At 40.5% G+C, this 12,996-nt stretch overlaps 1 protein-coding gene across 1 annotated transcript; it reads right to left on the minus strand.

The window, feature by feature from the left end:
• Positions 1-955: 955 nt before the first annotated feature.
• LOC308092939 (chymotrypsin B-like) lies at positions 956-6,274 on the minus strand. Its single transcript, XM_080439100.1, has 9 exons — positions 6,159-6,274; positions 5,374-5,448; positions 4,981-5,052; positions 3,968-4,083; positions 3,573-3,652; positions 3,108-3,186; positions 2,510-2,693; positions 2,113-2,249; positions 956-1,774 (listed from the first exon to the last, which is right to left on the minus strand). Exons 1-9 carry the CDS (start codon positions 6,199-6,201, stop codon positions 1,613-1,615), a joined length of 948 nt encoding a protein of 315 aa, XP_080295226.1. The 5' UTR covers positions 6,202-6,274; the 3' UTR covers positions 956-1,612.
• Positions 6,275-12,996: the final 6,722 nt, after the last annotated feature.

The raw sequence follows: 12,996 nt of genomic DNA on the forward strand, positions 1-12,996 counted from the left end.
TCTTGTTTTATACATTCATGACTCTAAATGTATTATTCATATTAGTTACACAGGATACATTCTCTTAATTTATCATGCAAATCAGTTATATTGTATGCACTTTATGTGTCTCCTCCTCTCCTTTCTTCTCTGATCTAATTCTATATCGTTTAACTGTAATGATGCCCACTTCCATCCAACACATGACTGACTGTCACCTAAGTCAAGGTTTGAATATGTACATACTATCACACGGATAATTGCTGTTGTTTCTGTTTTATGTATACTTTAAATTAAGAAGGGTAGACATTATAAGCTACAGCTTCAGCCTACACCTTTACTGTGTCGCCGTTGTTTTGTGCTGTTTGTTTTGTTCCATGTAGTGACTTGCGCTGTACATGGCTTAAGACCAAGATAAAACCTTGAATTAACTAATTAATTAATTATGCATATACTGATCACATCAGTATATATGCCCATTTATTGGAATGCCTTATATGTCATTGTCCCTTTTATAACCATATACAGTATAGGGCATAGAGGTCGGATCTGTGTTTATAGACAACCGGATCTCTGTATCTGTCCTTAGCCCTTTTATTCCCATATATAGAGATCGCTGATGTCATCAGTAAAATGCCCATATATGGGCATGCCCCCTTTTACATCTACTGTACTGCTGTCTTTAATATTTCCTCAAATACAACAGAGCTGAGAGAAAACATAGAATAAACCATTGTTACCATTTTGTCTGTGGGTGTGAGTAAAGCAGATCCCCGCGGGGCTCGGGCTGCTAGAATCAAGTGCTATGATATATGATAATATAACTTTGGACAGTCTTTAAAGTTTTTTTACACAAATGTAGAGAAATAAGTTTTTTTTAAATGCACTGTTTCGGCCGGAACCCCAATTCTGGATCACAATGCTGTGTGAGTTCCGGAGCAACAATGAAGGGGAAGGTCACAGATGAGGCTAATCCTGTCTATGAACACATATTTACAGCAAATAAACTCACGTGTAGCCTACTCTGTAAGAAGAAGAAGCACCAGGAAAAAATATTGGGAACCAAAACTGGAATTCCAAGATTTATTAATTCAAGCAATAAGCAATAAGTAATAAGCATTCATAACTAGGCCTGTCACAATTATTACATCATCGTCTGATCGCAATTATTTTCACATAATCATCATAATCGTTTCCATGTTGAGAAAGGTTCATACATTTTGAAACATCTTCAGAAATGGTGGAAATAGACGATCTATAAGCTCATAACGCGCCGTGATGCGACGCGTTGAGAGCTTGTAGATCGTTACAAATCGTACAAAATATTATTATGCCGTATTTTGTCCATAATTTCTTTTGATTATTAGTATTCATTTATTTGTGTATTTAAGTTTTGTTTGTCATATCTGCCCGGGAACAACTTTTGTTTACAAGGCCTGAAAGCCACACAATTAAATTGTTAATTATTAAATTAATTATTTGTATTACAATTAATCGTCAAGTAAAACTTCATAATCGCGACAGGCCTATTCATCACTGCAGACAATGTGCACAGCAAGGACAAATACAACAATCATTGTTGATTATGTTATTGATTGTGTAGATGCCAATCATAGTAACAGCTGTTTACAGTTTAGTTGTTAGCCATGGTCCGGTCCATCCAGGCGCACAGGTTGGTGACGGCTGCGTACACACCAGGCCTGTTGGTAGGGCAGCCTGTCCGACCCCAGGAGGTCAAACCATACAGGGTCCAGGCTCCATTCTTCTTACACACCAGGGGACCACCAGAGTCACCCTGAAACAACAAGGAGGTGTGTTTCTAATCACTTAATCACAACCGATTTACTAAATTACTTTGAAAAGAGCAGATCTACAAGCCCAAGCTTGTTAACTTGTACATTGTACTTGTATTTAAAACTCATCCGGGATAAACAGTCTCATGAAAGAAAGACAAATGTGTCAACACAGTGAGGTTCGTCGTGTGTGTCTATTTTGTTCAATTCATTGAGTATGTTTGCGTTTCATTCCTTCACAGAAGAATCCAACGTTGGGGATGAGGTATTCCTTTTGTGTTTTATTTCTAAATATCTTGTTTTCCTCTGTTTTTCATTGAAGTCAGTGTCACTCACTCACCTGGCAGGTGCTAGTTCCAGCGGCTCCAGCACAGAACATCTGATAGGTGATGACTCCCCTGTACCAGTAACTCTTGCACTGTCTGTGGCTGATTATGGGCAGACAGGCCTGCTGGAGCTTGGCAGGACTGTGGACAGCTGGTAGAATACATAAGGTTTTAGCTTTGAGCTATAGACAGAATATTCCACTGAGAATGACACATTGCAGCTTTGTAGTTTTTACAGTTATATTCTGAATAAGAAGTTTCAAACTGAAGTAATGTTCAGAGCATGTATGTTATTTGATTGATCCTATTCTTCTAATCTAATTGTTGAACCCCTGTTCTAAATCATTGAACTGAAAAGAAAAGTCCTGTGGCTGGTGGATGCAAAAAGTGTGTTTGGTGTCGTTCACTCACGATTGGAGCGGGTCGAACCCCAGCCAGTGACCACACATTTGGTGCCGGCAAGGATGTGGTCACCAGTTTCAACCACACACACGGGGGACACATGCTTGTTCATCTGGGCAGGGCTTTGCAGCTTGATCAGTGTGATGTCATAGTCCCAGTGATTTCTTTCATTGTAGTCGGGGTGACGGAAGACCTATCCGGAAAACCACGCAGACATGTAAAGCCCAGTCCACACCAATGATCGGCAATGTAACAAAACCGTTGCATAACGTTGCAGTGAAAATAAGTCGCAGCCGCCTGAATTGACCGGTTGCGGGTGGTTGTAAGTGGTTGCAAGTGTTTTAAAATTGCAACTCGTTGCATCGCAAATCATTGCCGTGGACTGGGCTTTGGTTTGGAGAGATGTTTGTTTAGTTTGTTGCTTGTTGATTGAATGCCTTGGCTTCAATCAAGTGTTCCAATCTGGAGCCAGGTGCATAAAAAATGCCCCAAAATGTAATATTGTCAAATTATGAGCAGGTAATTGAGAGGACCCTTATTACAACTGTAACAAAATAAGGTTGTGTCTCTATAGTATTATATTCATCATGTCAAATAGACCACCCACCTGTCCAATCCTCATGCTCTGGATGCCGTATGTTTCCTTGAGGTTGTGCTGGCCCAGGATTACACGGTGACGATATCGACTGAAACAATGGTGAGAAGACTTTTATGAGCTTCAGTACAGTATGTTGAAATTGTACAAATGTAATTATTATTGATTATACTTTTCTGTAAGTCTCTGCTACCGAGAACAATATAAGCACACACACACGCACGCACACACGCACGCGCGCGCACACACACACACACACACACACACACACACACACACACACACACACACACACACACACACACACACACACACACACACACACACACACACACACACACACACACACACACACACACACACACACACACACACACACCTTGCCCTTAGGTCTTAGTTTTGGAAATTATACTGTACTGTTTGTGGATAGAATACTTCAGAGAGCATTCAGACTGAGGTAGACATTGACTACTGTACCTGATACCGCAGTGGGCAGCAGTCACAACCCAGTCCTTGTTGATCAGTGATCCACCACAGAAATGAAAGCCCTGGTTGGTCTGAATTCACATTAAGGTTTCATTAGCAACAGCAGGATTTATCTAACTTATAGAGTGTCTCAGTAATTCAGCTACTATGAAATGGCAAAACACACGCACGCACGCACACACATGCACACACATGCATGCATGCACACACACAGAGAAAACACTCCAGTTTTCCATTACACAGTATGTCATCGTCATGAAAATATGTAGGCTAATGCACTTTCCATGCTATTATTGACAGGAATAAAAGCAACACAGTAGCGTGTGGATAATAATAGAGAGAGTGATATTGTAAATGTTAACAAATTGTAACGTTGTATAATGTACCTGCATAGAGACCTGCCAGGGCCAGGAGTGAGGTACAGCCTCCTCACCGTTGATGATACCTAATCCATCACTGGGACATGCAGGGACCTTTGGTTTGATGGCAGGAACACCACAGACTGAATAACACACACACACACACACACACACACACACACACACACGCACACGCACACGCACACGCACACGCACACGCACACACACACACACACACACACACACACACACGTATATATATATATATATAGTATGTGGTGAACATGCTGCAGTACGACACATATTTTAACCCATTTTGGGCGGGAACCCCTATTTGTAACTATACCTTTCAGGACGGGAACCATTTTTGGGGTTGTTGTTGCTATGTACAGTATATAGCAACATACTTTTGTTGTAATTTTATAATAAATATTTGAAGTTTTTCAGAAAACCTTTTTTAGAATCGGCCTCAGGTCTAAATGGGTTAATAAACAAATTCTAGTACTACAGAGCTGTTTTATACTTTGTCATGTGACGGTGTCACATGAAGTGAAATTCGATGTAATTAGTTCTGTTTTGTTTTATTTAAGGTGATATCGTTTTTAGGCCATATTTGAATGTCCAAACCATTTCAATCCACTTTATTTATTTAGCTCATTTTACGACGCAAGGTTACCAGAGTGCTGCACAGAAAATCTAAAAAAGCTAAATACACTATAGAAGCTAAAACACAGAATAACAACGGTAAAAGCACGCAGAAAAGTAAGAAACTAAAATAAACGACAACAAAAAGAGACACATCACTATAGAACACAAGACGCAGCAGTGTCAGCAGACAGTGAAACAATAATGCAAGTGGCTATTTTATATTTTGTTTAGTTTTTTCCATTAGGCAAGCATTTATACTTTAATTGTTCTGACATTTCAATTATGTTATAATTATTTACAACAATAAATCGTATAAATAATATGAATCATCAACTCGTACTATACATCATCAAATACATGAGTAGCCTACAGTTATTGGTTACTCTACCCACCTCTGCCTGTGGTTCCATTGTGGACAGTCACTTCTTCAGGGGAATGTATGTAGACTGATGCTGGATCTGTGCCTGTTGAAAACATGGAGCAATACAACTTAAAATGTCTTCACTACATTTTTGGACATTTGTAACTCAAATCTTTGCTTCTGGGGGTCCCTGGAAGAAACTATTTTACAAATGTTCGCTTAAAAAATTTAAAGATGTGCACACATTTTCACGATTTTTCAAAAAGTAGCAGATCTACAAGCTCATAGCGCTATGAGCTTGTATATCTGCTATTTTTTGAATAGCCAAAGAAATCTAGAAAAATGACACAGATGCGTTCCCGGTCTTAATGGATTAAAGAAACAATGCCTTTAATTGACAACAGTTTTTGGCTACTCTACCCACCTGTGTCAGTGGTACCAGTGTCAACAACCACGTCTTCTGGAGAATGGACGTAGACTGCTGCTGCCAGGTGTGGGCCTGTTGATAAGATGGAGGGTAACCGTTAAACCTGAGCAATACAACTAAAAGGCAATCTCACCCTATATTTTGGACCAGATGTTGACAATATTTCACTATTGGCTATGCATCTCTGATGTAAAGCAAGGCATTTTTCATATAATCAATGAAAAAATAACAAGACACCAGCATATGGTTGCAGGCAAATGTTAATGTAAAAAAAGATCAACCTCTCAAAGTGTGGAGAAAATATTGTTCATGCCCCCCTTAAAGGCAAAAATATTATTAGACAAGGCTGTAAAAGAAATATGCCACTGCTTTTGAGATCAAATCCTGCATCTATATTGCTGAATAACCCTCCTGTTCCTCTCTAAAATATAATAGCCACACAATAAAAGCATCCAGCGAACGTACATGCAATAAATGTGTTTAAACTTTTTTTTTGTTTCTTCGATTTTTTTGCTATGTGCCATAACGTTTCTCAAATTAACCAACAAATATCACTAATCAATTGAACCCCAGAGTGCCTATTCTGGGGGGAATATCTGCCCAAAATAGCAGATCTACAAGCTCACAACATGTTGCGTTGTGAGCTTGTAGATCGTCTATTTTTGGTGACGAAATTTTGTGTAGACGGTGAACAAAGTGTACTTGGAGTACAATTGTAACTATAGCTCCTTTTTCTAGGAATAGATGGTTTAAAGTGGTTTTAAAATATAGTCATACTGTACCTGAGCTCCACAGCAGAAGGAACATCAAGACTAGCTGTTTCATATCTGTAGCTGTCAGGACACACACACTGATATGATGCAATTAGTCTGTAGTCTGAACCTGACCTTCACTGAACAACACTTACTGTCTTATATCTGTGTAGTTGTCACATGTCAGCTCTACTCATTATGTATTCATCAGGGAGTGGTTTGTTTTCTTGATGATATTCTGAAAGTATATGCTCTCATCAACACACACACACACACACACACACACACACACACACACACACACACACACACACACACACACACACACACACACACACACACACACACACACACACACACACACACACACACACACACACACACACACACACACACACACACACACACACAGCGACACACCCTGCTCTCGTCCATCAACCTCACTATTATCCCTCTCTCCTTCAGCAGCACAACCAAGGGAGCACACTTGGTTTTTATTCAATTCAATTCAAACTTTATTCCAGACACTCAGGGGGTCCATAGAGTACATACGGGTTAGGGTTAGGGTCTAACCTGTACATATATTAGACAGAACACATAAAATAAGTACAAGCTAAAAACCCTAAAATCACAAGAGGCTTTATGCAGCCTTGATGAGTACCAGAGATAATACCCTCAGTAATACTGTTCTAGGACTAGAGTGGTTCTGATACCAATACCAGTATCAGAAAAGCTGCCGATATACTGCCTAACATGCTGGTATCGGTATCGGCGAGTATGCCATGACATGCAGTCTATGCCATTCTGATACATTTACAGTCATCAAGTATTTTGTATTTTGAAATTTTCAGTTGTTGCTCAGATGTTGCTCTACTGTTTTGTACTCTTACTGTAATATTTACATTCTTATCTTACTAACTTTTAGCTGCACTTTAACAATTATTAATGTCATTTTTCATTTATTCCTTGATCAGTGGTTCTCAAACTTTTTAATTTCAAGGACCCCCATAACTGTGAGAGTGTACAAATGGAACCAAATAGACCCGTAACCATTTGGTTCCATTTGTACACTGAGTTTGAGTTACAGACCTGTAAGGGTCCATTTGGAACCCCCTCAAGGAACCCAGAGAGTCCCTGGACCCCACTTTGAGAGCCTATAAACAGGCATATAGCACATAGTAAGGCTGATTGAAAGAATATGTTGATTGATCACAAGTTCACAAGTGTTCTTATTTTATCACCGTCTTGGTGGTAAAATGATTGTTCTATTGTTCTCATCTAGTATTCTATCTGTCCAGCACCTGGAACTTTATACTGTCGATGTGTGTGCTTTGTTCACTTTGACTTAACCACTTAAATCCCATACATTGTTGAGTGGAGCCCCTCAGGGCAACATAGACAATCTACAAGCTTGTGAGCTTGTAGATCTGCTATTATCTGCAAAAGCTTTCCACAGATTAATACAGATGCTGGGAATTAAGTGGTTAAATTGTGAATTTGCCTCTAATGTAGCGTGTTAGGGGAGATGGAAAGAGGAAGTACCATCATGTTACTGATATTAGTCACAAAGAGGCTCTGTGCACTTCTCATCTTTAGCAAGTTAACACCCTTAAACTATATATAATTATAAGACTGTGGTAAGACACAGTGATAGGCAGGGCTGCTAGTGTGTGTGTGTGTGTGTGTGTGTGTGTGTGTGTGTGTGTGTGTGTGTGTGTGTGTGTGTGTGTGTGTGTGTGTGTGTGTGTGTGTGTGTGTTACTAGCTACATGCACGGACCCCCTCCCTCTAGCTATATGCACGGACCCCCTCCCTCTAGCTACATGCACGGACCCCCTCCCTCTAGCTCAGTGTATATCAACCCTGGCAAACGTCCCAATTTTGGGCCGGGGCTACTGCTGAGGTGTGCCGCGCCGTTTGAAGGAGGTTTTTTTTTTTTTTTTTTTAAACAATAACAATAATCAGGCATGCAAACAGCCCCGAGGTGAAAAGGGTGACAACATGCTGTTTCTTTTCGGGTCAGGTGTCACACTATTGCCCTATAGATGGGTTTCCTGTTTGTAAACATGAGAGGATGATGCGCGCGCAGTGGCGGGATGAGCCTGTAGAGGGCGCTATTACCCGCAGCAGCTCTGGCCATTGTACATTCAGAAAATAAATGGTCTTCACCAGGTTTAATGAAAGTAGATTAAATGATGCAGTTTGTAATATCTTCTTTACTCAATAAAAATGATTTGTCGGAAGTTGGATCTGTTTGTATATAATAGCAGCATTATGCCTATTATGCCTATAATAGCAGCATTATGCCTAGATCTAAATCCCGAAAATAACAATAGAGTGAATGGCGCTTCCGGTTCGTTCTCCCCCGCGCATGCGCAGATTGCACACTCTGCTCTGTGATGACGTCGCGCGGAAACCCATCTATTTGGATTCAAAACGGCTAGTGGAAGCTGAAAAGCTACAAGTTTGCATGTCTGAATAATGCAAAAACAGAAATATTTGTTTGCATTTGCTTTTTTTCTCCCCCATATATTTTCATGATAAAAAAGTGCGTATCGTATCGAAGTTGTGTGCCCAATATCGTATCGTATCGTTTCGTGAAATGTGAAAATCGGCACACCCCTAGTGTGTTTATATAGATATACCGTATATATATATATATAATTATATATACCGTATATCTAGGTGTGCCCTGGGATTTTTTGGCTATGCCAGGTGTGCCTTGGCACAAAAAAGGTTGATAGACACTGCTCTAGCTACATGCACAGAGCCCCTCTCCCTCTTGCTGCATGCATGGAATGTGTGCCAGTTCTATAAGAGCAACATACTTCATTTTCTACTTTACTAGCCTTCATGTCCAGTCTTTAGTTATGTGAATAGTTAGGTAAGCAACTAGCGGTGCAGGTTGTGAACAAACACACTATCTGTGCATGTTGTGCACGGTGCTCCTCGGTATCATATTAGCATTAATACTGATACCATTCATATAGTATTTTAGTTGTAATAAAAATGAAGAAGAAGAAATTCCCTAAATTAGAAAACAAATGTTTAGGAAGTAAAAGCGACGCGATGTGAGCTTGTAGAGCTGCTTATTTCACTATTTCGGGTCCTATTTTTGAGCTAAAAAGGGTTTTCATTACAGTGAAAAATACTGACTGTGTAAGGCCAGAGGTGTTCTGTTTCATGACATCATGCATAGTTTGAGCTATATACATACAAACATTTACACAGTCGAGGAGTTTCACTGCCTATAATGCTGCTGCCAGCTGTATGGTATGTGACAGTAAACTATAAATAATGTAGAGTAAATACCATTTAGACTATATTCCCATGTACATTTCTTTATACTTCATCTTTCTCTGCCTCTTCCTCATCAAGCTTCCTGTCATCAGTTTGTGTCGTGTGGTTCCTGTATCAGCTGGTGGGTTAAGACACAGGTTTTTAAATAACTGAAGCTGTTACACTCACATCTTCCTCATCAAAACCAGATGAAAACATACCATGTTTTTTTAAAAGGCAAAAATGAATAATATAAATAAATAATAAATGAACTACAATTGTGATAATGACTTTTAAACGGTAAAGGGTGCATTGATATACCGGTAGCACCTTTCTCCAAAGTGCTTTACGATGTGCATTACATTCACCCATTCACATTTGTGTGTGTGTGTGTGTGTGTGTGTGTGTGTGTGTGTGTGTGTGTGTGTGTGTGTGTGTGGGTGTGGGGGTGGGGGTGGGGGTGTGGGTGTGCGTGGGACCTATGCACGCGCACACACACACTACACACTGTCCTTCTAGTCCATGAGCCAGACAAGATTTCATTATCGAAAGAGTGGGCAAAACCATACCTATATTAAATTGTTCATAGGGTCAATACGAGTAAATAAATATATGATAACCTCTCCACAGCAGCAGCTTTTTCATGGTTATCACACATTTTGTTATTTTCCCCATACGTACATGACAGGTGAAAAAAATGACAAAATTTAAAAAAGAGTTATCATAATGAAACTTCCCCAGTTGATTACTTACATGAAGACAACGATTTATCGTATTACAAGTTTTCTGAAATTGTATATTTAAATATGCAAATTAGGCATTTAGTCCATGAGCCAGAGCCCCAAAATTGAGCCAGATATTGAATATTCCCTCGTTAAAAACCTTTGACTCCAACATCTTAACAAAATGAAATAACAATGTTGACTCTGGCTTTGTCCAATGTTCCAATGTTGATTCTGAAAGTTATGCAAATTCAGGCATATTTTCCTTATGCCTAATTTGCATATTTAAATATACAATTTCAGAAAACTTGTAATACGATAAATCATTGTCTTCATGTAAGTAATCAACTGGGGAAGTTTCATTATGATAACTATTTAAAAAAAAATTGTCATTTTTCATGTTCACATGTACGTATGGGGAAAATAACAAAATGTGGGATAACCATGAAAAAGCTGCTCCTGTGGAGAGGTTATCATATATGTATTTACTCGTATTGACCCTAGGAACAATTTAATATAGGTATGGTTTTGCCCACTCTTTCGATAATCATTGCTCAATTTTGGGGCTCTGGCTCATGGACTATTCTGTGTATCTGACCTCATCTATTCTTCTCCTCAGTGGGTTGACGGTTGACCAATCAATGTGAACTTACATGTGCATTGTGTCCATTGGCATAATGCAAGGAGTGAGGAAGCTGATTATTTCACTTTTCCCAAATGTAAGGTGTTTATTAGCATTTCTGTGAACTCTCAATCAATGAAGAGAGAATTAATGCCAGCAGAAGATAGAGAGCTGGCTTAACGGTTTAAAGTTGAGGTCATGTTTGCGGCCTCTAGTCTGCGCGCGCACGCGCACGCGCACGCGCGCGTGCGCGTGCGTGCGTGTGCGCGTGTGTGCGCGAGTGCCCGGTATGGACTAGTTATTTATATAATTTTAACTCGTGCCTCACAAAGGCCCCTGACAGTGTTGGGAGGTCGACAGTGTTTGACCTCCCAACAGTCCTCTGCTATCTGGGTTATAAAATCAGCTTCCCAAAATATTGATCAGTATTTTTGATATGCTTGTTCATTGTATTGTCAGGTTGTCTGTTATGGGGGTATAATTATGGGGGATTTGGGGGTATTTAAACAGATCCAGTTTGTGGTCTTGTTGACATCTGCCAGGCTGGATGGCCGATAAGTAAGTAAGTAAGGGCGGATTCAGACTGGGTCCGTTTGAATCAAACCATTCCCGAGTACGAATGGCCTCTCTCAGCTGGCCAGCATTCACATTGGCCAAAATGTCACCGTACTCGAGTATACGTCATGCAACAGTAATGGTAAATATATGCCTCATGGGGGCGCTGTTGACTATGGGGCTTTGGGAGATACAGAATGTCATTCACAGAAGAAGAGTCACTTGTTATTATTCACGTTTAAAGTGAATAATAAAGTTTGACTGTGTTCCTGACGTTGTCTTGAGTTATAATAATAACAGAACAACAATACACAACCAAAGCAGTGTGTGCATTGGTCTTTGAAACCTCAAAATGTAACAGCGTCTCTGTTATTATCAATATGATAGTCACGTCACTGATGCATCCTTGGTATTTTAGCAGTGACGTCACGGACTAATCCTTGGTATATTTATCCTTATATATACGTTCGCCACACATGTGTTTTTTGTTTATTATTTTTCACGGCTTGCGCTACTCAAACACTAGCGGGATTATTATTTCTTGTCAACATTCAAGTAGAACTATGAGAAGGTATAACCCAGCTAAAATAATGCGTCATTATAAAAATATATAAATGATATATGATTAGCAGTCCACTTCCTTCTCTTGGTACGGATGGATTCACACTGCAACGTTCCGTTCCAGAGTCCGCAGCAATCGGACCCGAGACTACCTCCCCAGGTGGTTTCGGGTACGGTACGGTGATGCGTTACGGGGAACGGTTCGCTACGTTCACACTACCACAACATCTGCCATGTGGTCCGGGGTGCGCACCCGGGACCATAGTCTGAATCCGCCCTAAGCCTTACCAAGCCATGAGGCCCATAGGGCAGGAGCCTATCTCCTGTTTCTGTAGCGTGAGGCAGCTTGACGTACATGCACATCCCCAGGACACCAGGACACTAGTATTCTCAGGGACTTACCCCAAATCCAACCCTTGATGCTGAGTGCCAAGCAGGGAGGCACTGGGTCCCATTTTTCAGAGTCTTTGGAATTACCCGGCCGGGGATCGAACCCCGACCTGCAGTCTCAGGGCGGACCCTCTAACCACAGGAACACTGAGCCCGATGACTGATGGAAGGAGAGTTATTGTTCGTGTCCAACTGTTTGATTGTCCATCCGTCTATGAACAGCTAATATCAGCCACCACTCACCGATCGGCGTGAAACTTTGCACGTGCATTCCCACTAGGCCCAGGAAGAACCGCCACCACCACCAAATTCTCTTGAACAAAACCCTTGAACCGTAGGTCATACAACGAAAGTTTTTTTTCCCCTGGATGATGTTGCAACTCTCCATATAGGCCCCACCCATTTTACCAGACTAGATTTTCCACCATTTTGTGCCAGTTTTGCTCCTACATATTATGTCCAAAACTCACACAAATTGGTACACATTATCTCTGGGTGCATGTGATGATAAAGACGTTTCTAGTTTTTGAATGGTTGCATACGCTCATACGTTCAACTCTCACTAAAAGGTTTTGTGAAAATTAAATTGGCAGCCCTCATTGTGACTCAGGTCTCTCTAAATTCATGCAAGTAACAACACGTGCAAGCATTTGTGGTTGGAACGTTAGCCGTTTGCTGTAAACATGTTGACATGATGTACAGTATGTGTGAAAGACGGGTGCTTTACTTGAGCAGGGTGG

The sequence above is a fragment of the Gymnoscopelus braueri genome (genome assembly GCF_963280865.1).
Source record: "Gymnoscopelus braueri genome assembly, chromosome: 10".
In the NCBI taxonomy this organism is placed as follows: Eukaryota; Metazoa; Chordata; class Actinopteri; order Myctophiformes; family Myctophidae; genus Gymnoscopelus; species Gymnoscopelus braueri.